The sequence below is a fragment of the Amia ocellicauda genome, chromosome 13 (genome assembly GCF_036373705.1).
Source record: "Amia ocellicauda isolate fAmiCal2 chromosome 13, fAmiCal2.hap1, whole genome shotgun sequence".
Lineage (NCBI taxonomy): Eukaryota > Metazoa > Chordata > Actinopteri > Amiiformes > Amiidae > Amia > Amia ocellicauda.
In genome coordinates, this window is record NC_089862.1 from 7502177 (window position 1) to 7529654 (window position 27478).

The window sequence follows — 27478 nt, forward strand, 5'->3', positions numbered from 1 at the left end:
TGACTGATTTTATTACAAAGCCCAGATTGTCAGCTTTATTGTATTCAATATAGCCTACCGCATAAACTGCGGGTTGAAGAAGAAAGTATTTATAATGTATTAATTGCTGAAATGCTGTATAGGTATCTAATTCAAATATTTAGTAACATATAAGAATGGATATGCAGGAGAAATTCACATACTCAGAGATCTGAATTGCAAAAGCTGCTCAACATTCGGCGGTTATAGTGTTAAAGTATGCGTACAACTCGAGGAGTTCTAGTTTTTCATTTTATTTGTTATTTTTTTAATGTGAATTTTAGTTTGAAATAGATTTTTTTTTTATCTCATCTCTGCAGAGTCCAACTGTTATAGCACTGCAGCTGTTCTCAGATGACTGTGGTTCCTCCTGTAGAGCTGAGGGAGGTTTTTGTACAGACGTGTATCACTGTGTCACCTGCTATAGCCCTGCTGACAGTAGTAATCTGCTGCATCTTCAGCCTGGACTCCACTGATGGTCAGACTGTAGTCCAGCCCAGATCCACTGCCACTGAATCGCTCTGGGATCCCAGACTGACGGGTAGTGGCATAATAGATCAGGAGTTTAGGAGCTTCTCCAGGTTTCTGCTGGTACCAGTTCAGGTAGTTATAGCTACCTGTAATGGAGCTGCTGGCTTTACAGCTGATAGTGACTTTCCCTCCTGGGCTGACAGACAGCACTGTAGGAGTCTGAGTCATCACAATCTGTCCAGTGGACTCTGAAACAAATTGATTCAATAACATTATATATATATATATATATATATATATATATATATATATATATATATATATATATATATATATATATATATATATATATACTAAATTTACTAAATTTACATTTTATGTATTTTCAGTGAGATTAAATTATATATATATATATTTTATAAAGCAAAACATGAACAAACAAATGAATACATATGGACATGCATACATGCATATATACATATACATACAAACATCTTACCCTGAGTGCAGATGGCGAGAGCCCAGATGAAGATGGTGATGAAAGTCATTGTTGTTGTGGATTGTGTTGCCATGAAGGGCAGCTCTCAGTCATGAAGTGTTAAACTCACAGGGCTATAAACACTCCCAGAGCACTGAAGCATGTGCTGCCCATGCAAAGTGGCTCTTCTATGCAAATTGACTTCCTGGGTACAGCAGCACATCTGTGTTCAAGCAGTGCTGTGAATTCAGGCTCTTTAGTATGAAAGTAAACAGGTAATTACACATAACTTACCCAGTAATTACTTTTCATATTTGTTGATGTCAGGGGCGTCACTAGACTGTATTCTGTATTTGTATTTTCTGTCAGTCCCGCTAAAAATAATATGATTATGAAGTAACGGCGAGGTCAAATAGTCCAACAAAACACTGTCAGCCGCCCCTTGTATTTTCTCTAAGCCCCCCTAAAAATAATACAACAACAGAATCCAAGAATGAAGAAGTAACTGCGCAAAACACTGTCAGCAACCATCACCCCCCTCCCCCACCCTCAGACCCCCTAAAACTAGAAGTCTAGAAACATCCCTGGTTGAAGTATCAGGGATGATGGTTGTAATGTGTTGGCCTCAGGGGTCGCTCCCCTGGCTGTACTGTAGTTTGAGGAACATCACAGACTCCCTATAGACAGTCTTGAAGAGCAGTAGAGGAAGCTGCCTGGAGTGCAGACTGTTCTTTCCTGTGCTAATGAAGAGATCATACCAGCATTGCGTTCAACACTGATGTGCCACTGGCATGATTAGAAGGGTCAGCATAACAAGAGAAACATGATGGTTTGGGGACATCTGCCAGAATATCTTTCTAATGATACAAAGTATTCTGTTCCTTTGTTACCAGGAGATGAACAACATTGTTCTGGCAACCTCTTACTGTCAATTGTTAATGGATGCTGTTTGTGATGCTTGTTAGGGCTCTGATTGATGTTTAAACAACACATGTGAAGAGAAAATATCAGTTTGTGTGCCAGTGAGCTTTAAACAACAGGGCTTGTGTGGATTCTATAGGAGAGAGAAGGGTAGAGAGATCCAGATCCCAGGAACATAAAACAAGCTGCATCTACTGCACTGGGGAGGGTCTGTAGGGGAGAGACTGGGACAGCAGGGTGGGTGAGGGATGGCTTGGACTTTTAATGTGGTTGATGAAATGGCTTGCACTTTATAACACAGGTGAAGACTTGTGGACAATATACAAGAAGATTTTAAGTCCACTTTTCCTAGATATTTTATTATGGTCAATCACATCAATAATCGTGGAGGTATGTTTTTGCCTACTTGTTTACATTTGCAGTGTAGTTATAGTAATACTTACCTGAAGAGTGACTTTGATTAGATCACTGACACTGAGCTCTGGCACCCTTAAGTGTTAGTATTTCTCATAATTAATATAGCGAAAAACCCACACTGCTCATGCGTACGTTCCTCAGATCACATTATTCTTATAAGAATTTTGAGAAGTTGCTATTGAAGCTCAGTGTGTGTGCAGTGCAGCTCCTCACAGGCTGTGTCCCATTTCACTGCCTTCACCCTCAGCACCTGCAGTAGGTCTCAGCTGCAGCAGTGCAGTCTCTGTGCAGTTCAGCTGAGAGGTTTTTGTACGGCTGTGTAGCACTGTGTTGACACATACACACTGTTAGGATAGTGGAAACTCTGACAGTAGTAATCTCCTGTATCTTCAGGCTGGACTCCACTGACTGGTCAGAGTGAAGTCAGTCCCAGATCCACTGCCACTGAATCGCTCTGGGATCCCAGACTCACGGTTAGTGGCAGCATAGATCAGGAGTTTAGGAGCTTCTCCAGGTTTCTGTTGGTACCAGTTTAGCCACTGTCCATTAGAATCACTGTACACTGGACTGCTGACTTTACAGTTCACAGTGACTGTCTCTCCTCGGTTAACAGATTTCACTGATGGAGTCCGAGTCAAAGTATACTGTCCACTGGATTCTGAAAGAAGTAAATGCATTAATATATATTATAATTTTTCAGTTTTCTGAAGAACATATATACCTTTTTTTAATAATTGTATGTCTACCTAACCTCTTCATTTAAAACTATTGGTGCATTTTATTATAATACAGAAATTATCATATTTAATAAATATTTATATATATTGTTTTGGTATTAACTTTAAGAATCCTCACCCTGAGTGCAGATGGCGAGAGCCCAGATGAAGAGGGTGATAAAAGTAATTATTGTTGTGGATTGTGTTGCCATGAAGGGCAGCTCTCAGTCATGAAGTGTTAAACTCACAGGGCTATAAACACTCCCAGAGCACTGAAGCATGTGCTGCCCATGCAAAGTGTCTCTTCTACGCAAATTGTCTTCCTGGGTACAGCAGCACATTTGTACTCAGGCAGTGCTGTGAACTCAGGCTTGGTGCTGTGTGTTCTGACAGAGTGAGGGCTCCCAGGACAGCAGGACTGAGGCAAGATGCTTTTCAGTATAAAAGTGCAAAGGTGATTTAAATTACCCAGTAAAGACTTTACTTGTTTCTGTAACAGGGATGTGTTGACCTCAGGGGTCGCTCCCCTAGCTGCTCTGCAGTTTGAAGAACATCACAGACCCCTTTGGGCAGCCTTGAAGATAAGTAGAGGAAGCTGCCTGGAGTGCAGACTGTTCTTTCCTGTGCTAATGAAGAGATCACACTGGCATTGTGTTCAACACTACTGCCCTACTGGCATAACTGGGATTAGACGGGTCAGAATAACAAGAGGAACACAATAGTTGGGGACATCTCTCAGAATATGTTTCCTCACGAGTGAAGAGGAAAAATTCAGTTCATGTGCCAGTGAGCTTTGATTAACTGGGCCTGTGCGGATTCGACAACAGGTAGAAGAACAGAGAGAAGCAGACACCAGGAACACACACAGGCTGCTTCTCCCCCGTATGTGTGCCTGTGAGGGGTAAGGCTCCAGTGTGTGTGCTGGCAAGGGGGTTATTATTTATGTATTTTTTGCATAGGAGCAACACACTTTATCCCAACAAATTTCAAAAAGACGCATCCAAAAGTTTAAATATTATTATCATATATGGAAGGGTGACTGACCTTTTGAACTGGGACTGATTAGGGATTGTGATTTGTATTGTTTGCTAGGTGTGCATGTCTTATTAGTATTTGTGTTTAGATAGGCAATGGGAAAATTATAGTTAAAATTTAATAGTGTCACACCCTAGTGGGTGTTTAGGGGCGACTACGTTACCCAAACACGCCACCTCCTTTGATATACGAGGGAGGAGTTAGTCTACCCACTCCAATGCTCTCCCCGGCAGGCTCGACGGAACCCCAAGACACTCACACAGGCAGGTAAAATATAACAATATTTATTTAACAAACTCCAGACAGGGCATGAAGACTGTCCTGGATAAACGTACAGGATTATATAAAAAGTAACCATGTAAAACTAAAACTGCCTTTAATTAATAGGGGCAATAAAACCCTAAAAACCTATCCAAACAAATAACCAGAAATAAGAAAGAAAAAGGAAACTAATAAAATCCTATAAAACTACTATTTCCTATGCAATTACATCTCCTGTACAAAAGACACTAATAACTCTTCTTCCTCTCAGATATGATCAACACTCCTATTACACAGGTAAGTGGTTCTATCTCCTCGTCCGCTTTCTCGTATCCCAACAGCACCCCGCTGGCCAGACGGACAGCCGCAGACTGGAAATGACCTCAGGTAAGGGACGATGGACGGGGCCATGTACCATCAAATCTTGGGTGAGAACCTCCTTCCCTCAGCCAGGGCATTGAAAATGGGTCGTGGATGGGTATTCCAGCATGACAATGACCCAAAACACACAGCCAAGGCAAGAAAGGAGTGGCTCAAGAAGAAGCACATTAAGGTCCTGGAGTGGCCTAGCCAGTCTCCAGACCTTAATCCCATAGAAAATCTGTGGAGGGAGCTGAAGGTTCAAGTTGCCAAACGTCAGCCTCGAAACCTTAATGACTTGGAGAGGATCTGCAAAGAGGAGTGGGACAAAATCCCTCCTGAGATGTGTGCAAACCTGGTGGCCAACTACAAGAAACGTCTGACCTCTGCGATTGCCAACAAGGGTTTTGCCACCAAGTACTAAGTCGAAAGGGTCAAATACTTATTTCTCTCATTAACATGCAAATCAATTTATAACTTTTTTGAAATGCGTTTTTCTGGATTTCTTTGTTGTTATTCTGTCTCTCACTGTTAAAATACACCAACCATTAAAATTATAGACTGATCATTTCTTTGTCAGTGGGCAAACATACAAAATCAGCAGGGGATCAAATACTTTTTTCCCTCATTGTATTTGTAATCCACTGGAAGATAAAGAGTTCATCAGCCCCACAAAAGTCTCCACTGCTCCCCTCTCCAGCACCGGCTTTGTTTCCACGTCCCGCTGTTCACCACCTCACGAGCCGTTCTGTCCATGAACCTCTGTGTGATCTGTTGCTAAAGGATCCCTCTCAGCTTATATGTCCAAGCAGAGAACCAGGGTGCAGGTGAAGGTGATTGGGAGAGATTATGCAGGTAGGTCCTGGAGAGAATGTATCTGGTGGCGTGTGCTGGGCCGAACAAACAAACAAAACAAAAAAAACAATAACCCAATTAAACACAGAAAATAAGAGAACCAAAATAAGGAAGTAAAAGAACGTACTTCAAAATGAAAATAAACGTAATCGATTTAAGGTGCACACAACAATATAAAAGTGAAAGAAACAAATACAATAATTAACTAATCAGTGATTAAATTGCCCGTCACGCACCGCCCGTGGCAATAGTATAATTGGATTTTGTCTGCTTGTGTGTGCCTATTTCCTAGACCCTGGCTATAAATTGAGCCCAGACCCGTGGTCATCCCCCACAGTGCTACAAATCCTTAGGAACATTAAATGATGACAAATTAGAGCTGCTTTATCTTTTTTGCTGAATATTAAGACATGCATATTTATTTGAAATCTATTATCTTGAATCAAACTAGACTCATTGTGTTGCAGCTGTTCTCTGCCCCCTGTGGTTTCTCTTCATCAGTCCTGACTCAGGATTCACTTCAGCTGAGGGTTTTCGTACAGACGTGTATCTCTGTATCACTGGTGCTGGCATAGTTATTTAGGAGCTTGTGGAGCCGGTCCTGGTTTCTGACGGTACTAGTGTATGTCACTAATAAAGTTATTATTGATAAGAGATTGACTAGATGTACAGCGGATAGGGATGCTGCTTCCTGGTAGAACAAACTGAGTAGGTGGAGGTTGAGTCAGGACAATTTCTCTATTTGACCATAAAAAATAAAGAAATAATGTGTATTTGCACTATGAAGCATTTTCAGTTCTTAATATACTCAAATCATTAATCCTCAGCCCCTGCAAAGAGCCCCAGTGTCCCCAGCAATAGAACCAATGACATCATTGCTGTGTGTGTCTCAGTGTGTGAGTCTTAAAGGGTTTGGACCAGTGAAGCAGATAGGTATGCAACACACCTTACACTATGCAATTCTCTTCACAGATCATTCAATGGGATCTGAGCCCAATGTGATATGATAGGGTGTTGCAGTTTACAGTTTTAATGTATTTTAACCCCAGGCCAAGATCATCCTATAATTATACTTTCTAATCAGAATAATGTGAGCACCTATCTTCCTCACTCATATATTGTGAAGATTTCTGAAATGTGACCAGTTTGTGATTTTTGTGAATGTTGGTAGGTAATACCTAAACTAGATAAAGCATGAAGAAACTGCTGTAAAACAATACTTAATTTAGTAGTTTGTTTCGCCCATTAATTCTAACCATAAATTAGATAATTATGATCTACATGGAAGCAAACTGGTTTTGATCAGACACTAATCACTTTCATTGTGTGGCTCTTTTGCACTACCAGCATGTTTGGGATCAGAATAGCAAGAAAAATACGGTATTTGGGATTACTGTCAGTACATGGATTTTGCATTGATTCTAATTATATATAATTATAGGTGTGTATTTATATTATGAATGAAAGTGGTGTTCTGTCTCCCTCTTGTGGCAGGAATTAACAATTGCAGACTGACCTCTGAAAGTTTGTGTGGGCTATAGAAGTGCCATTAAAATGTACAATGAACAACATATTTAATGTTTTACAAAGGTTTAAAAAATGTATGAAGGCACTGTGTAAAATGCTCATCATAAACTCAGGTTAATGGTAAAGTCAGGCATTAAATACAAATTGTTGACAGGGTTCTTATTTTTTGGAATAGTTTACTGTGGTATAAAATATGTAATACGTGGTTTTAGTAACTTTAGCAGAAGTGTTGTCTGTCAATAGTCTAAATCTTGGCTTCTGAATGAATGTATCAATTCACCGGCTGTTGGAAAGTGTATATCTTAATGATGCACATGATTTTTAATATTTGTGTGATGCACAAACACAGGCAAGGTGAAACCATACTTTGTGGGAACTTACTTATAAAATGTTGTTAATCCTTAAAAAAAAAATAGATACAACTTATCACTTAAGTTTAATTGGGTACCTTATCTTTAGGAAGAGAGGTGAGTGGGTCCAGCCGCAGCATATATTAAGATGTTAAAATGCTCTAGACTGTATGTGGGCTGGAGACTGAGCTAATGTCTGTCTGCTACAGGTCTCACTGTAGGGAGAAGAGCTCTGTGTGTGCAGACTGAAACACTACATCAATTCCATTGAAGGAAACTTTAAATGTGGGTTTGCAACATTCATAAACTCTTAATAGATTTACAGAGCATTGCTATAAAATGAATAACTGACCTCTATGAATGATCACTTAATTACAAAAAGTTTATCTTTATCAATCCTTGGAAAATTACTAAATCAGTGGGAATGGCTTGAATATTATAATTCAGTCAATTGCCATTGATCAGGCCTTGCTCCAGATCTCAGATTTCCTCTCACAGACACTGAATCATGGTTTATGATTGCAGATCTACTCATGCAGAAAATGCTTATATAATCCATAACCTGGGGCTAACATTGCTCAGAGAGCTGCACAAAACCTGTCAGATTAAAAATGAATTAATAGAAATAAATAAAACAAAATATGATGAAGAATGTAGGTAAATAATGTGGATCAATATTCCTGACATTTAATATTCATTTCAATAATAAACTTAATTCAAAGGCAATTTGCATGTCTGTGTCACAAATGCATCAGCACTGCTGGGCCCGAAGGACAACTACACAAAGACTGGATGGCAGCAGAGATTAATACACATGACTCACATGTCATGTAAAGTGCTTGAGATTGGTACTGTATATTTCATAACAAGCCTTAAGTTATTCATTGCTTTAGAAAACCACAGAGTGAGCCTGTTCAATCAGGGACGGGCTACGTTTATGATAACTGAGGTAAAAACAACTGTTTTGGGGACTTCTCCTTTTTATTGTGATAAATCTGAGATTGGTGATGTTCTTTCAGTGATCAGTTTGGAATAATATACATTATTATGGAAATGAAAAGCATGGTCATCGGAATAAGGATTGGAAAAACTGCACCCGAGAAAAAAAAAGGTAAGATGTTCAGCATACTTTTAATGTAATATGTTGGTGGTGTGGTCTGAACAAAGGCTTCCTTCTTGTGTGCTGTACCTCAACAAGAACATTTCCCAAAACAACTCTAGTCATAGATTTGCTCTTTTTTACAGCCAGGTTAAGGCAGAATTTGAAATTATAGTGACCTGTACTGTGGTTGGTTGATTATACCAACGCATGTAGCTGTGATTGCTCCACATGTTTTTGTGCAACTGTTATTATGTTTTTTTCCTTATTTTTATTGTACTGTTTCTCATCATGTGCATTCATCTGAGTTTCTCCAAATTAATTAAGCCTCATTAATTAATTAAAAGGCTTTAAATATCCCATTCTGTACAGATGAAGAAGTGCCAGTTTGTTCTTTTTTAATAAATTTGTATTTTAAGAACCATTTCTCACTTGCATTAATACCTTGATCTGAAATCTTTAATTCATTTATTTCTCGCTAATTAAATAAAAATCATTACCACTGTAAATGGAGGAGAATGTATACAGTGCATGTAAAATTACACTATTTGGACATTGTATATCTGAATAAATGTTATCTCAAGGTGTTTCATCTGTGTTTAATTTGTGTTACTGGAAAACATTTGAAAGATATTGCTACATAACTTAGAACTTCAATACACAGAACATTGGAAATTGACAGTACAATATTTGTCCTTTACCCTTTATTTGTTCTTTTTTTTAATTTGTCCTGTACTCTATCATACTTCTTGCGTTACTAGTACTCGTGTTATTTTGATTTCCCCTATGCTCCCTTTCCCTTGGCCCTTGACTGTGACCTAACATCTTGTCTGCACTCGGCTTTTACAATCCAGGATGTAAGACCTCATATATTGTATACACTTGTGTAAATTGGAATTTGTCAAATGTATTATGCTTTGAATTGCACTGTATTATATACATTTGAATTTGTAATGTTTGATGCCTTGTACTGAACTGTATGTTTGCACTTTGTATTGCACTTATATTTTGTAAGTCGCCCTGCATAAGGGCGTCTGCCAAGAAATAAATAATAATAATAATAATAATAATAATAATAATAATAATAATAATAATAATATCACTAAGTTTTCATTAGATTTCAGGCTTTGTGAGATCTGTGATATCCTGGATGAATGTGCTTCATCATTAACTAATGATAGATATATGCACAAGTTGCCTGGTAGCTGCAGTATAATATCAGCGCACTCCTCACTGACAAATTCAAATGACTTCATGTTATACTTTACTGCCATCTCGTGGTAACATCTTTAATACACAGACCAGCAAGCAAAGCTAACCACAGTCATGTCTAATAAATCTTTAATCTTTAATCTTTAAAATGATTACACTAGTAGCGAAATTATCTCCCCGAATGTCTACAATTTTCTTTTCAGCTTTTAAAGGGACCTAACCCTGAGCTTTGCATTGTAAAGCTTTTGTTCCATTTCCAGCTAATTATTAAAATGTACATTGTGTGTTAGTATTTGTTTAGTGTCATTATTATGCAAGGTGGATGTTAGAGCAATGTAAGCCATGTGACTGCAAAGTGCTTGCTTAATCTTGGGCCTTAGGTACAGTGGTGAGTTGATGGTTTATTTGTTTGTATAGTAAAGAGGGACAAAACTGACCATCTGTATTGGACCTACAAGATGGAAACCCCACCGCTATTACTGTGGGCTATATTTATTCAATGATTATTCTGTATAAGAATGGGATTTCGGGAATGCACTGAAGCAAACACCAGAAAGGGAAATTGTTATCACTTCAAAATGTACTTATACCCTCTAACCTTTTCTTGAAATCGATTCTTAATCTGAAAGATATTATATGTACAGTAAATGAAACCACAATAAGTGGTTATTTTACATTCCTCATCTTATCAATTTGATCTGAATATCAGGATCAGATAGTTCTAGAGTTGTTTTTTTACACCTAAATACAATTATAATTGTATTATTTAAAATTGATCATTATTAATTAAGCACAATCATTTGTTCTAGTCTAGAATATATATTATCATTGATTTAAGAACTCTTTTAAAATTGAATTTCCTGTTGGGGTGTTTCCGGCAGGTGAAAGTTGTCACCCCTATAACCTCTTCATGGTCTGAAGCACAAACTCACAGCTTCTCCTCCAGCCTAAATTTTTTTAAACTGTTGTTGGATATTCATTTTCTGGTTTGTTAATCAGATACATATATAGTTTGGAGTTCAGGAGATTGTCTTGACCAGGACCACACCCCTAAATGCATTGAAGCAACTGCCATGTGATTGGTTGGTTAGATAATTGCATTAATGAGAAATTGAACAGGTGTTCCTAATAATCCTTTAGGTGAGTGTATATATATATATATATATATATATATATATATATATATGTGTGTGTGTGTGTAAAATAAACAGTAGTGCCAAGATTGTGAGAATAGTCTCAGTCCAAGGGATGAGGTATGCAGGTATTTCATTCCTTTCAAAACAGTTCTTATGTTAGACTCATTTATTTTAACTCCAGGAATTGCGTAGCCTCTCATGTGTATTTTGAACTTGGGCTGCTGTTATGTTAAGGTTTTCTGTTAGCCTCGCTTACCTAAATTTTAAATCAATATGTAAAGTATAGGCTACCATTTGCAAGCAATATGATAATAAAACGTAGATGATTGCATGCACTGACGTCGCATTTTAAAAACTAGCCTAGATTATGACCCTGCGTTCACGACATGTGGAAATGACGGTAGAAACCAGTTACCTGGTCGGAGCAACAACCTGCCCGTGTTCACGCCATGACCTCGAGTGAACCCATTCACACGCCAAGATGGAGGTTTTGTGCTCGTAATAATGATCTTCAGGTTTTTCAGTTACAAACATACATACAACATTCAGAAACACTGAAACAGAGAAGCTATCAAGAACCTACCAAAACGTGTGGTTTTAATCATGTCATAAAGTTAGTGGTATTGTGGCGGCTGAGTTAATGATGGCTAGTGTCATTAGCCCAGGTGACAAAAGCAGTTGAAAAACATTATATGAACGTTCATTGTACAAACATTATTGAATGAATCACTGATTTGCATTTTTTTACACTTTACACACGAATTGGATGCCATGCATTGTGTTGTTTGCTTGTATTTCCGCATTCGTGACGTCATATTCTTGAAGCGGGAGAAATCGGGATCTATCTGCAAAGTCCGCGTTGACGAGCAGTATTCACGACCTGCTAGCTCAGATGGACGGGTTTTTCAAGTCGGGAGCTCGTATTTACCATCCTTCCCACACGACGTGAACGCAGGGTCAGTGCAGCTCAGCTGTTTCTACAACATTTAAGGTCTTCAATTGCTTAATACTACAACTACTACTACTACTACTACTACTAATAATAATAATAATAATACTGATCATCATAAAATAGTGACACCAATAAACAAGTGATGGTCATATATAAAGTTGGGGAATGCAATGTAAAACACAGAATTATTACTTATAATATACCGGAATACTAATGAGAAGAAATCGAAACACCGCGGTGCGTTGTGGGACGTGTAGTTCTTTCCGGTTTCCTCCTGCATGTCGAGTGATGACGTCGCTGTGTTGTGTTTGTTGCTTTGCTGCGACTGAGCGAAGATGGCGGATACGGTAGCAGCTGGGCTCGGTGAGGAAAAGGAGACCGAGAATGAGGACAAGGAGAGGGAGAAACAGGCAGGGATCAGCAAGCCAAAGTCGGAGAAAAGCAGCAGCCCCTCAGAGGTGACAGAAACGTTGGGTTTTTATGAAAGGAAAGCTGTCAAGCAGGAGAAAAAGCGAAGTCTGTCAGGTGAGTGAGCCCGTATACTGTCACCGGACTGTTACACACACTTGACAGCTACTGTTTAAGAGGCCCTTTTGTGGAGTCAGGAGAATTGTTACTTGGTTAAACTTACATGTGCATTGATAAAACACGACCCATGTATTCTGTGATGCTTGAAATGTCCATCTATAATAGTCAGTTCTTAACTCCTTTCTGGCAATGCTCGTAGTATGACAGGCGATCCTAAGCTAGCTGCTGCCTGGATCTGTGGCACACTTGGGATACATGTGTGCGCCGGTTTGAAGTGAGAGCAGACAGTGCTTATTCAGACCTCGTTTGTTTGTTCGTGGCTCTTTCTTGGTTCCCGCGAATGACGAGATCAGCTCAGGTGGCTGTGAGGTGTGTTTCGTGCTCTGCTGATGTGACACAGCCGCCACCGAGGCTCGTATATGCCACTCAGCCCTGTGTACGAGCCCCTCATCATTTGCCATTGGGCATGCGCACGTTTTGTTCGCCATGAAATAACTAACACACCACCAAGATCACCAAGATGCACTTACAGCACTATTTACAATAATAACGATAAATGATTTAAACCCTCCTGGGTTTTGTTTAATCTTCAACTTGCTAGCTGACTCAATAAGAATATGCCTCCGCAGCAGCTGATTCACAAAACCTATGGTATCTTATTGTCAGACTCTTAATTTGCTACATCAGTGAGCAGCAATGTGTTCAGATCCATATTAGTGTCTGTTTTGATGCAGGATGTTTGAGAAAACAGTCTTTGCAAACAGGCTGGACAATTATGGAAATGGAGAAACATAGGCATAGGTTTAGGAGGAGGCGGGGGGGATGCTATTTATGAGGTATACAGGTAAAATCATCCCACCCACACTTTGACATGAACCCCCACCATGATCAACAAGTCAGCAGCACTTCCACCCCTACCACTGCACTGTTTCAAGGGCCTGATTGTTTTGGTGTGATGGTGGCCTACCTGTTTAGCATCGTTTAATCATTACAGCATGTGAATTAAAACTAAGCCCTACTCTTGTTTAATACATATTATATAAGGAAGTTATATACTAAAACTGGCCATACACAATTTTCTGTTAATGTTAATTTATTCAAATTATTTCTTAATTAAACATTATGTCTGAAAAATTCTAAAACAACAATTTGATTGCTTTGAATGGACAGGCATGTGCTGGTGATTACACAAAAATATGTATGTGAAATGTAGGCCTAGTAAAACCAGTAAAATTGTTTTAAAATATCAATTGATCTGAATTTTCATCAATTGATTCTGTGAATAATAAATAGTGTAACACAAAGATGTGAAATGAAAGATTGCAGAAGTACTGGCTAGTCATTAGAATGAAACCCCACCCAACCCAATTTATTAACCAAAGTAGTCAGACAAGCATTCTTCTGGTATTTGATGTGCTGCATGCTGTTTTGTGTTTTTTATTTTTATTTTTTTCTGAAGAAGATCATGATCAATAGTACTGTTCCCATTATAAACTTGATTGAATGAGGAAAGGCAATCATCAGATAGGTTGTAGAAGTCATTAAGGCTAACAGTGGGCCTTTACCCTGATGAATAGGCTACATTGTGAATTGCGTCTTTTATTTTGATTACTAAGTCAAAGTATTCATGAATAATTCTTGGTGTGGACATGAATGTAAAATGTAAGTATCATAACTATTTTTGAATAATCAATTTGACAATTTCTAATTCACATGCCCAGTCATGAACAGATTGCCATTGACTTGGCAAATGTCATTATTGTGGAGTGTACAAGGCTAAAATGCAATGTATTTGCTCAATGTCCTGCTTATCCATGGAGGGATACTTTGCTTTTACGCTGGGCAGTCCAAGAGAAATGAAAAGCAAAGGACATATTTTCAGACTACTGAGGTTATATAGTTGGGAGGACGTTTGGAGCACAGACCACCTTTACATAGGCAACACATAACAGGAAGGGTCCCTCACGACCATTGTACATGGTTATGCACTCAGCTATCCACCATTGACCTGCAGTAATCTGTATGCTTGTTTTTGCTGAGAAAAGAATGAAACTGCAGATAGGTAACAATTCACAAACAAGGTTGTGTCCCATTTTGAGAAGTGAAACCAGAGAGATCCCCTCGAGGTCACTCTTTCATGCCTCTTTTCATTTAAGAATATAATTTTGTTATGTCTGCTTGCACCTACTTCAATATTATTATTATTATTATTATTATTATTATTAGTATTATTATTATTATTATTATTATTAGCATCATCAGTGTTTGTTACAAATAAGTGTTAGAAAAATGCAGCTACAAGTGTAGAAAGGTGAATGTGTTTTCATACCTTCTTTATACATTTTGCAGAAAATGCCTCTAATAGCAATAGCCCTTCTGTTATTCTTTTGATATAATTTAAAAGTTTCCTTCTGCTTTTATTCTAAAATGTTTTCCCCTCTCTTGACACCCCTATTTTCTTTGCACAACAGTATTTTGCAGTAGTGAGCCAGGGCTGGCTGAGAGTCCCACAACTCCTTGCATTTAGAGCGGGAGAGACTTTCATTTCACAAATTCTCTGTGGCTTGACTCAGTCATAGTGATAACTTAAACAAACCTCTCGCACAAAACAGCGCTGCAGCAGTAGCAAGCTAAGGTCATATTTGTCTATGATATTTAAATAGAACTATCTAAATACATTGACTATAGGACCCTGTATGTTTTCTTCAGTTTTGTAAATCCTTAAATGTAAAACAAGGAGAATGTTAACATCTTTGTGATAAGATTGTTCACCAAAACTGAGAAGTATATTGTGACTATTTCTATATTAGTTATTATTCAATTATTATTTTGGCACCCAACAAATTAATTCACAAGAAGTTAATGTGTTGGTTTTATTTGTGTTCTTTTGTTCATCCAGCCTATCTACTATATTTATGCTCCCTCAGAATAGATTGAAAAATCAGTGTTTGGAAAAGCCCCGACAACATGCCTTAAACCAATAGAGCACAGACAACCTTTACATACACTGTTCCCAGATAATATGCATTTTATTTGCTTTGAATTACAATAGACAAAACACAAACAAGGAGTATGCAAATTATACCTTTTACCTCTTTCCTTCAGAACTAAACCCTTTACACTAGCTTGATATTCAGTTTAAAATGAATGTCAACTTTTTTGATGTTTTCAAAGTTTTCCTCTGTATACAACACAGTCGCTCTGTAAATAATCTACATTTGTATGTTTTTTGTTCTACATATAGGCCTAATTGTTTTGAAGGTGTTTCAATTGAATGGGAGATGCTGCTCTTTTAATAGTTTTGTTTGGTTATAATGTTAACAACTAAAGGCTAGGCACATGAAAACATGAAACAGTAGACACATGGATGGTCAAAATGTACTGTAAAGCTTTTATTTTATTTTATTTTGTGTGTGTGGGGGGGGGGGCGGGGGTGTTGCCGGCTAATGTGGACTCGTCTACAGTAAATACTTCTCTCCCTGCCCTCTTATTTATTCAGCAAACTAGGCACATAAAGCAAGAAAAAACGTTAATATTTTGTTCCGTTCTACTTTGACAGTCATTATTATTATTAAGAGTCAAATAGTTCTTAATACTTGATCAAAGGAGTCTGCACATTATGAGATTTGTTTTTTTAACCAATACATTAATCTTAAAATATAATTTTGCTGCAAAAGGGTGAGATTATACATCATACAACACTGTGATGGATGTCTTCTTAAAAGCTTTCTAATCCTCCAAATGCAGTTTCCAGGAGACAGAAACTACCAGCAGCTGATACTTGGACTTTAAAAGTAAAGAAAGCCACATTAAACTGAATCTTTGGAAAGACACATACTGGCTTACATTCAATTGGGGGAAGGGGGCTTTCTACATATTGACTGAATCTAATGTAGATTAGGAGACTGTTTTTCAGATTGGCATTTTAATTGGCTTCATCTTTTAGTGTATTGATTACATTTCAGTCTCATGTAACTCACTGTTGCCTTAATGGCTAATGGAGTTTGATTAAAACTGTTTTTAAAAATAATGTAGAGAGCTTTCTTTAATGTTGAACTAAATTAAATAGCATTTGATGTAATGGTGACTGTCATTGTCTGAAATACAAGACAAAGTGTCCTCCAGAATTAAAGGTGGAGTTTTTGCATGTGAAATAATGATGCCTATACTCAGTTCAAGAGACTCGGCTATGAAAAAAACAGTCGAAGAGAGGGACTGTCTGCATGTGAAAATGATGATGAAAACACACCCATACTGTGTGCACACACCCAAAATTATATACTTAACTCCACTGCACTGCACAAGATATTTACAATGTTAAAATGATTAAACAACCATCCTCTAGACCAGGGATGCCCAAACTGTGACCCGGGAGGCAAAGTTACTCGCAGACACACTTGGTTTGGCACACAGAATGATATAAATTGAAAATTGAACTGTTAATCACTAGTTTTTTAATCATATTACAAACAAGTTGTTAAATTCTGATTTTGAAAGTTAGAGATATTTAAAATGAGTTTGATGCATACATTTGCAAATAGACTCTCACTGATAGGAGACTGTTCCTTTTTGGAAATTCAGCTGGGTATAGGGCCTCATTTTATTTATTTTATGGCTCAAGAAAAATGTCTTTACACATTATGCAAAACTCTAAAGTGTTGATGTGAGCAACAACCACAGCAATATGAAATATGTGAATTCGCCATGGGACAGAACAACAAATGGGACAAAGATGTTTGAAATTGTGTGTGTTTTGTATTGTTAGTATTATTTAATAAAAGGAAACTGACAGAATTGAATTAATTTACTTATTGTTAACATACTGTGAAAATGTGACCAGGGCAATGACAATGAAAATGGTTGTCATACTCATACATAATGAATAGTGTTATGTTTGTTCTGTTGTAATTTATTGTCTTTTTTTAAATGCAGACCTTTCGTTGCTGAGGTTCATTAGTGCTGAGCTGACAAGGGGATACTTTCTGGAACACAATGAAGCAAAGTACACAGAGCGGAGAGAGAGAGTTTACACATGTATGCGGATTCCCAGAGAGCTGGAAAAGGTATGCCATTGCTGGTTCTTGATCTGTTTTTTCCTGAGAGAAAAAAATCTCAATCAAAGCGCCAACTGGTTAATTACAGTGATCCTAATAAATATTCTCTTCTGAAACACCTATACTGGTTTCAGGATTTCTTCATTGTAGAGCTCCAACACTACAGTATTGTATCAGTTTAGTAAGAATGAACACCACGGTGCGCGTAGATGTCATTTTTCAGTTTCGGGTACAAAACGTGGAAAGTGAGTTAATATCATACATGGTGGGGGTTAGCCTATACAAAACCTGCATCTACAGAATAAATATCAAATTATCAGCAGACATATCCTGTGTTTTTAGAGGGGTCATCACTTTCCTGCCAGTTTACAAATATGCGTTAAACATTCCCTTAACAGAGTGAAACAAAACAGAATCAAGGTCATCTTCATTACTTCTGATGCTTTCATTACATTGCTTGATAAGGCCTTGGTGCAGAAATCGAAATCCAATATGTTAGCATTGAAACAAGTTGTCTGAGTAATTTATCCCTAGTCTGAGTAGCCAAGCATTCAATAAATCCAGTATGGCATTATGTTGCAGCGAACCACAATTGTAGCCAATCAGGTTTATCCGGGAAGACATTTTCAAATAAATAATCTGGCTTTGGCATTTCTCCACCGGAGGAGAGTGGTGCCAGAATGATCTTGGCACAGTGTGCATGTGATTTCTGACTGTAGTAAAGCAGCCTCCAAGTGCACTCTAATTCCACACACTCACAAGCAGGTGATATAAAGCAAGTTTTGAGTTAAGAAGGCCCTTTTTTTAAAAGCTGCACAATATGTGTGCTGTTAAATAGATGGCATCTAATGATCTCACAAATTTTAGGCTTGTTGGTTAGTAGGTGTGACTTCACCACCAGTATAGTTCCTGACCCCGTCTTAAACTGTACAGATTAAAGAACAAGTCTTCTCTTGTGTAATTATATTTGATATGTTCTTCTCTACAACACAGAGACATTTAGCCTATATAGAAATGCCGTATTAAAAATAAATTAGCACTCCTGTAATTGTTAGTATCTAGATTTTTCTGAATATGTTTCCTTACTTGTTTTGTGATTATTTTTGACTTTCACTGCCAAAAACCTTTGTCTGTTTGTTTTTCCCACTATCATTATGAACTCTATGACATTGTACACCCACTTGTTACAGCCAATCGTTTGTTAACCTTTTTGCATTATTCAGTTTAAGAGCTCGAAAAGACTAAACCACCCACTGTGAAAACCCCTTTAAAATTACAATCATCATAAAATAACATCACCACATTGTTGTCTATAATTGAAGAGAATGTTATACAAAGCACATTTCAAAGTACAAAATGTAATTTTGCTATTATAATAAGAACAATTAGTCCTAATAATCGTGGGCCACAAAATACTTTTCCAGAATTAGTTGGCCAATCAATGGCCAACTTTTGGTAACAACTTGAATGAAATTAAACTGGCTGAAGTTCATATTTAAAATCAGAAAAAATCAAAGACATCAAATCTACCCTGAAAGATAGAAGCAGGAGCCAGGAGAACTGAGAGTTGATAGCCTAAACACTACTGGAAGCCGTTTTTCCCTTTGGTTTCAACAAGGCATTATACACCTTAATGTTGCTTACTGAAATTACCTGGGGTATTGTCTTTGTGTTCTATTGGCCTGATTTGCCATAAGCTGATTTACTAAAAACGAATGGCATTACATGTGTTTATTATAGTAGCAACTTACAGTTTCCCTACTTGCACAAAATATTTACAAATTGCCCCATTTTCTTAGTTTGAAAGACGGCAAAATGTACGAAATTGTATTAAAACTGCTGGTCTTATAATCTTTTACCAACTTTGGAAATGTTCCAGAATGCTTTGCAGATGTGTCATGTACTATGTCAGGTACGCCAGGAGAGGGAGACATATTTCTGTGCTTGTCAGTGTGCAAGTTGTATTCATACATTCCAGTGCATTTAAGTAATTACACGTTCTTTACATTTGACAAGCAATAGTGTCTATGGATTGTGGACAATATTCATGTTTGTTCTGGTTCTCTGTAGTGCTTCTAAAATTATGAAATATGTGAATAGAGAGGACTTTTGAACAAATGCCAGGATTAGTTTGGTTTGGACATATATGCGTGTGTGTCTATCTGTGAAATTATGTCACTATATGTATGTAAATGTATAGCCATTTTAGAATGCTGGAGGTGCTGACAAAATTATGAAAGAAGATCTCTAGTTTCAGATTGGTCACATCAGTGCTGCATTTGCTATCAGTGAATTAATTGATACAATACATACAATACAATACTTTCTTTATTCTGAATATTGCTTATTTTTTCGGGGTACATATTTATGAGCCACCTCAAAAACAAAGTGGACTTAATACTGCAGTGTATACAGTTGATAGTATACCCAAGAGCTGAAAACAGGGTATGCCTCAACCTGTAAAGTGTGTTTTTGTATTCGTCTAACAAGATTGTCTGCTTGAGCACTGCAGCCTTTTTTTTTGAATCCCCGTACTGCAGTTGCTCAAAATGTATTGTTTTTACTTTTGCCAAGCGAAGGATCATGTGGCACCTTCTTTTCATTCCCCTCTGTTCCAGCTGATGTTTTTCGGGTTCTTTCTGTGCCTGGATGCCTTTTTATATGTCTTCACTCTCCTCCCTCTGCGAGTGATCCTGGCTCTCATCCGGCTCCTCACCCTGCCTTGCTGTGGACTGAAGTAAGTACTGAGCAGCTCTGCAAATCAACTGCCCTGCAATGTCAAATATTATCAACAACAGGTAATGCAGCTGTAATTGTGTCATTCAGATGCTCAGAAGAAATGCTTTTGTAAAAAGATTAACAGTAGAAGCCCCAGAGTTTTACTTGGTATAGAAACCGCCACAGATCCATCAATCTGACAGGTATTGTTTTCAATGTCAATATTAAAATGACACACTATCGGATACAACTCGAAGGTTTTATTTTGGAACTTCAACGGAAATATAATTACAACTGAAAAAACATTTAAAAATAATTATTTTCTATAAAACACGTACAATAAATATATCAAAAGACACTTGTTTGTAAACATATATGTACATCAAAATAGTACATATTTTTCTAAACAGTATGCTATTGTTTGTTATACGAAAAGTAAAACAACTCCCCTCAGGAGCTGTGAATGTGCTTTCGTGTCAACAAACTTCACAATAACCTAAAGAGCACTGGATTCAGGCTACGATGCCTGTTGTTTTGCAGTTTTGTCATTCATGTATTTTTTTCTGATTTCTGCGGCTTGCTTCAAGATTAAATGCCTCCTACTTATATTGTCCTAATAAAAGCATGTATTGTAAAGAGTGGTCAAGCTGACGGTCGTTGGCACTTCATTGTATATGTGAGCATACATTTTTTCAATACTGTGTTTGAGACCCTGTCAGAGTATACAGCACATGGATTTAGGAAAAGTCATGAAAGGGCAGCCATTTTTCTTTCACATATGGCGAAATATTTAAAAATAAAATATTGGTGGTTCTAGTGTTAAGGCTGATCTATAGATTTCCGGGGGGAGGGGGAATTTCCTAAAAAAATCTTTTTAGGATTTGAGAAGTATTACAGGATTCACTATCTTCCTCGGTTTTGAGGAATTGTGGGGAATAGGGACAGGAGGTCATTTATTTAGATAAAGACATGGCAAGTACAGTCACATAACAAAGAACTTGTTTTCTCTTTTAGGTTTTTGATATAAAGTCTGCTTTGCTCCTGCGCTAACCAAACTTTCTTTGTAATAGCAATGTAGGCTATATAACAGTACTGCAGTATTTTTACTATTTTTAATATATCCAATGATGTTGAATGGAACTCCAGGATGTTTTTATTTTATTTTTAATTACTGGATTATGCATGTATGCGTGGGAGATGGTTTTCTATTCCAAAGAGCACTGGTCTTCTTGTGTCCTCAAAGGAAAAACACCGATTGTGTCTTTAAAAATAAGTTGTATTCTATTGTTCCAGTGCACACAGTTGCTGAAAGAGCAGTCTGCTATAATTGAAAGAACTAATGTTTCTCTTTGAATGACATAATATTTAATTTTTTCTGAAAAACATTATTCTACCCTTGTCTCTTTATTTATTTCAATTTACAAAATGTTTGCACTTAACTGGTAAATATGATTTGAGTTTTTTTTTTAGGAATCATAATGTCACCAAAAACATATGTTATGATTCATGCTTCATAAATTATATAAATAGCTTTTGAATTTTCTCTTGCTTTCTCTACCTTTAGGGCAAATACATGCCCATTCTGCAAAAAGAAACAAAATAGCAGGTATGCACAGATGGGTTGTCTGCCCTGATGCCTGCAATTGCTTCATTATAACATTGAGAACTGCTATGTTCTTATTATTTCTGTTGTTCATGCAATGTGGCTTTGCCCTGCGTTTGTGCTTTAGGCTGAAGCCAGCGATTTGCCCAGCACATTTCAAATGCTTATCAGGGTGTTGGAGTGCTGCCCTTTCAGCATTTGGTGTCTGTGTATTAATGCAGAATGTTGCTATGTAGTTAGTGTGCAGCAAAAGCAGTGCGTTTTTAATAATGGCTGTGGTTTCACTTGTTTATTCACTGGAATTAAACAGGAAAGATATATCCATCACATACTAATTTAGTCTTACTGCTACAGCATTTCTAATCACAAATAGAAAAACCAAAGCTAAAGATGCATGTACATTTGCAAAATTATGTACTGAAATGCTAGCAGCAATATAATGTAAGCAGCTGAATTGTAAACAAAGTCTCACAGGATTTAATAAACAATTCTGTCACATATGTATGCCATTAATTGGAATGATCAGTATAATGGAATAGTATAATATCATGTTGTTTTCAGATTTCGTTGTTCATTTGTAAGGGCTAATGCCTTCCATGTAATGCCAGATTTTAGTGCCGGTTATTAAAAACATCGTTAACTAGGGTAAAACATTCAACAGGTGGTACTTTCTGAAGAGAATTCTGATTTCATTTTGAGTTCCTCATTTTTTACAATAATGAATAGTAGTGCATTTGTAATTAGTGAGCCTTCTTTTAGACATTGTAGCGATTTTCTGTGTTATTTTGAAACCACTGCATTGCAGCTGCTGCTGTGTGGAAGGAACCCAGGAAGCGACAGATGGCATCCATTGAAGGCCTTGAGTGCTTTCTATACAGTTCTCCCCAGATTGATGAAGATGCTATTACTGTCTGATGAGAATCACTAAATTTACTTCGGTATCATTTTAACTTTCAGGTTTTATTTGTACATTTTGTTAAATACAACACTCAATGTGAGGTAGTTACTAGGTCTGTGTCGATGGTTTTTCGCACAAAAGTACAATATCCAATGTAATATGTTTTGCAGTATATCTTCCTTGCAGCAAGGGAGTAGTGGTTAGGCCTCCGCATGCATGCAACTGTAGGGTTTGGATTCAAGTCCTCAGTGTGCACAATGCTGTGGTGCCCACAAGCAAAATACTGTGTTCTGACATCCCTCGTTATTCAGCTGTATAAATGGGTGCCAGCAGGGGGCTGACCTACAATGGACTAGAATTGCATCCAGGAGGGGAGTCATTTACTCTCAGATTGTTAAATGCCCTGAAAACACCAAGGATCTAGTTTTCTCTGTGTCCAAAACCAGGATACTTTCAATGAGATGTTTTAAATTATCTTCACCTTCTCAAAACTAAACTCGTAAAAATGCATCCCACTTTAGATTCAGTGTTTGATACGCACAGATACCTGCAACTTCTCTCTTTTATCCTCAGCCACGTAATATCTGCTTCATTTATTTAACAGAAAATATTCTTAGTACAAGGAAGATAGTTCTATTTATAAAAATAGCACATTCATATCATTGCTGTTGGACATATTGCATAAGTATATATTTATATTATTTTACATTGACGGTGATATTGATTTTGATTTGAAAGACAAAAGCTAATATAGAATATTTTGCATTTAAATCATTGTTCTGATTCTTCTTTTTTTATTACACATTGAAGTAAACAGAGGATACACTGTTCTTTTCCACAATTTACATATCTACCTTAACTCCTGAAATATTATTCCCCTGAGACACTTTAGATTCTGTTTAGTCCGAATGATATAATTGCACTATATCAGCTAGAACTTTTGTATGTTCCTCTGTGTTACTGAATTTCATCTTTTCAGTGCCTTAGGTGTCAGGAGTTGGAATTGAGCCAAAGATTGCTGTAATTGGAAGGAAAAGGAATACAAAATATAGCCTATATTTTTCATGCATGCATCTTTGATAACTGCAGGGTGATTTAAAACAATAGTTTATCAGAATGAATTCTAAAACGAGAGCAAAACAAATATATAAACTGCTTTTTTTTTTTGCTGTACATGCACTTAGTTTAAATTAAATCAAGGCTGAATCACTGGATGTGTGAGATGATTTAGAATTCAAAAGGAGTACACTGAGATGTGCAACACCATGAGATCTAATTATTACAATTTTCATTATGTATTAGTTTAAAAAGAAACAGAATAGTCAATGAGTTTGTCAAGCTGTAACAGAGGCCGTGATCTTGTATTTATTTATTTATTTAAACTGATCATACTAACATGCTTTTACATTGCAACTGTATAGGGTAAATGGATCAAAAAGAAAAAAATGTTTCTATCTTGATGCTGTTATTGCATTTAATCATTATATAATAGCATGCTTCATAATTCCACAATGGACAAGCATCAAATGAGCTTTGCAGGTGAATTATACAAAGTCAACTTAGCCATCTAAGTTGTCTAGATAGTGCTCAGGGCTTTACTGACATAACCCAAAAGAATGTTTGCGCAGAAAAAAATTAAATGTTCTTATGGGTGAAAGTTGAATAGTTTAAAAAATAAATAAAGAAAGAAAGTGCAATTAGGCTACATATCCCATTTAGCCAGTTGATTCATGTGTAGTGATCACTTTGATTTTAGTGCATGTGGATATTGCTGTGCATTTGAAAACTGCAACTAATCTCAACTTCTGGTTATTAGTTAATTGTTGTATTGCATGCCCTTTGTCAAACTGCAGAAGTCTGTAGATCTCTGATGGGCCTGAAACCCACTGGCAGTACTCAGTAAACAGAGAGCAATATCAAGTAATAATCTCCCACCTGCTAGTATTAATGGTCAGCACACTACACACACACTCTGTGAGTACTGTAGCCAAGAGGACATGATTGAATATAGATACTTAGAAGGAAGAAAATCTTATCATATGATATGCTATCCACTGCTTGCCCCCAGATACTCTGTTCTAAATCACTTTGATCTAAGTGATTGCATGCTTGTTAAGGAACAATTTAGGATTGCACACAATCCCAAATATACATATTAAGTATAAGGTATTAGTAGTACATTTTAGTATAAGTTTATTTTTGGTCTACACTCGATTGACCATCAGAACCCCCCCACCCCCAACCCACTAGATGGTATGAGCCAAGGAGTTGCTGCAATGGTGGTGTGTGCAGTGGCGGAGGCATGCAAATCGATGAATGCTGTGAAAGTGCATGTATTGCCTGATACTTATGCTTGTGAGGGTGGAAGTCAGGTGCAAGATTGGTGTTGTCCTCTTTCCAAACCTCAGTTTAAAACTCCAATTAGACTGCAGGCTGAAGACATTTCAAGACCTTTCAGTGTATTTTAAGTTTTCACAGTGTTACCTATATTATCTGTACATAATTCTGCTGTCTCTTAGAATGTAAGAGGCTGTTTTTCATCCAGTTTTCAACAATGCTCAATGCATTTGATCTACAATTATTTTAATACATATTCCCACAAGATGGCATACTTTCTGTTCTAAATGGTTTCTTTGCTTTTCTCAGGGGGTTCACCTTGTTTACAGATGCCTAACTGAGGAATGTGTGGTGTTATGGGAATTTGCAGTTACATTTTAGACACTGAATTAAACATTTTAATTTGCACATACCAAGTGTAAACAGACTTCTAACACCCTGCTTCCACAGCTAAAGCCTTAAAATAACTTAATAAAACTACATTTTCTGTCAAGATTGATTCTGAAAATATAGAGTCTGAGACCCTCTTCATATTCCCCTGGGTTTCGACTGATAATAATAAGTGTATGAGTGCACACAGGAAATAAATCAAAATGATGTGAAATGAGGCGAGTTCATAGTCTCTACCTGTACAATTTATAAACCTTTTCTGAGCAATATCGTCATGCACGGACAACATAACTTTTGTGTAAATGTTAAAAATGTTATTTGTTTATATATGTCTTACTTATTTGATTTGAATGTAGTTTCTAGTTTTACCTTTTGTGTTCTTTAACTGCCATTAAAAGATTGTTAACAGTTAACAATCTTATAATGTGATTTGAGATGGTGCCACATTAGGATTTTGTATAAAACTTCAAGATTCACTGAGAAGGTGAGTGAAGATGTTTGTTGATACCCCATGAAAGCACCAGTTAAAATATATTTAAAGACAGAAATCATATAAACCAGTTGTATGCCTCTTTGTAATACAACATTGATTTTCTCTCTTGTTTTTCATTCAAAATACTGTCTTTCTTTATCTTTTATTAACATTGTATCAAAAGGAAAAGAAAAATAATTTCTGAAATGTCTGAGATGTTAAGAGAAAACATTAATGGTTAGATGAAGAGATTCTCAGTGCAGAGACATACTGTGGAGTTTACAGGATATTTTACTTACAGCAGTTACAGTTCTGCATTGATTTTGAGGGGCCATTCCCTGCCCATTGAAAGTCCTTGCCTTACCACCTTTCACAGTACCTGCTACTGTCTCAGATGGTGAAATATAATAAAACATTATTATTACATTTTTTGTGGTGCTTCTGCATTTCTACCACTGTTTATAGTTTTCTGAATTGCTGATTAGGAGCTTAAACTGAGCGACTTTACTGAAACATCCACTGAGTAATTGATGTGCAGATTTATTCACACAGCCTTTCTCAGGAAGAAAACATCTGTTTTATAATGTTTTATATCTCTAAATATGAGTACGTCCCTCTTTATCTATATTTTATTTTATAAGGAAACTCTTGTCAAGTCCCTGTTCCAATTTTAACCATTATAAGAGCCTTACTTTCTTGCCAAAAATATATTGCGCTAGAGAAGAACCTAATTTTCAGTCAGTGCTCACCACTGTGATACTGTGAGATTTCTTGTTTCATTGTGTGAAATGTTCATATATTGTAAATCTAATTTAGCAAATATATGCTTACGAAATTAACCTGCATTATTGTAGATAATATTTCAAAACACATCTCACAATTCTGGAGCATCTAAGCATTGCAGAACCATAGCCCCAGATTAACAGACTACCCCATGGCAATGTGTCTATGCTTCGTGTAAAATTTCCTTTGGATTTGCTACAGTAAGACGAGTGACTGCCTGTAGTCCTCACATTTCTGTTAGTTTATTATATGCACAGAATACAGAGCAGCAACCAGGTATTTTTGTAGATTCTTTTGAATAAAAGCTTATTCCATTAATTAAGTTCAAATAGAAAGAAAGATAAGTACAGAATAATTATTCTTGTCATTCTATCAAGAATGTTATTATGGAAGTTCTTTGTTTTGCCATATTCCTCACATGTGAACCTTGGTTTTGTGCTCAATTTTTTGACAGTCATATAATATATATAATATTATTTGTATGTATATAATATTATTTGTATGTATATGTACATATCTGTACTAAACATGATATGCTTCTACAAAATCCTTTGCATGAAGCATGTAATTTTAAGATAATTAAGATAACTGTCTTTGTTCTTTTTTGTTTGTTTTCCTAGTTTACTAATTTTACTAATTTAAAAAGTACAATGCTTTTTAATTTTAATTTTGATAATTGAAAATAACAACAACAGCACCATAATGCTGACAGTCTTTTGGTCTTTGTTATTCATTCTGTAAGATGCTTTAAATGAATTGACTTTAACCATCTTCAGACATTCTATTTCTTATTTTTGTATTAACCAAACAGTACATCTGATCTACAAATCAATAAGTAGTATCTTTTCATTTAATTACAGCACCGATTCTGTTTCTCTGTTGAGGTG

At 36.7% G+C, this 27478-nt stretch overlaps 1 protein-coding gene across 2 annotated transcripts in view; it reads left to right on the forward strand.

Annotated features, from left to right (window-relative positions):
• The first annotated feature begins 11685 nt into the window (after positions 1-11685).
• The window catches only part of tapt1a (transmembrane anterior posterior transformation 1a), a 39339-nt gene continuing 23546 nt past the window's right edge, over positions 11686-27478 (forward strand). Inside the window, exons 1-4 of one of the 2 annotated variants that reach the window (XM_066719811.1) lie at positions 11686-11812; positions 12144-12333; positions 17269-17399; positions 20009-20127. In XM_066719811.1, coding sequence (XP_066575908.1) covers positions 12144-12333; positions 17269-17399; positions 20009-20127 — 440 coding nt within the window. In that variant the 5' untranslated portion in view covers positions 11686-11812. Of the gene's footprint in view, positions 11813-11846; positions 12334-17268; positions 17400-20008; positions 20128-27478 lie in introns of those variants that run through there. The other variant, XM_066719810.1, reaches the window with a different exon arrangement.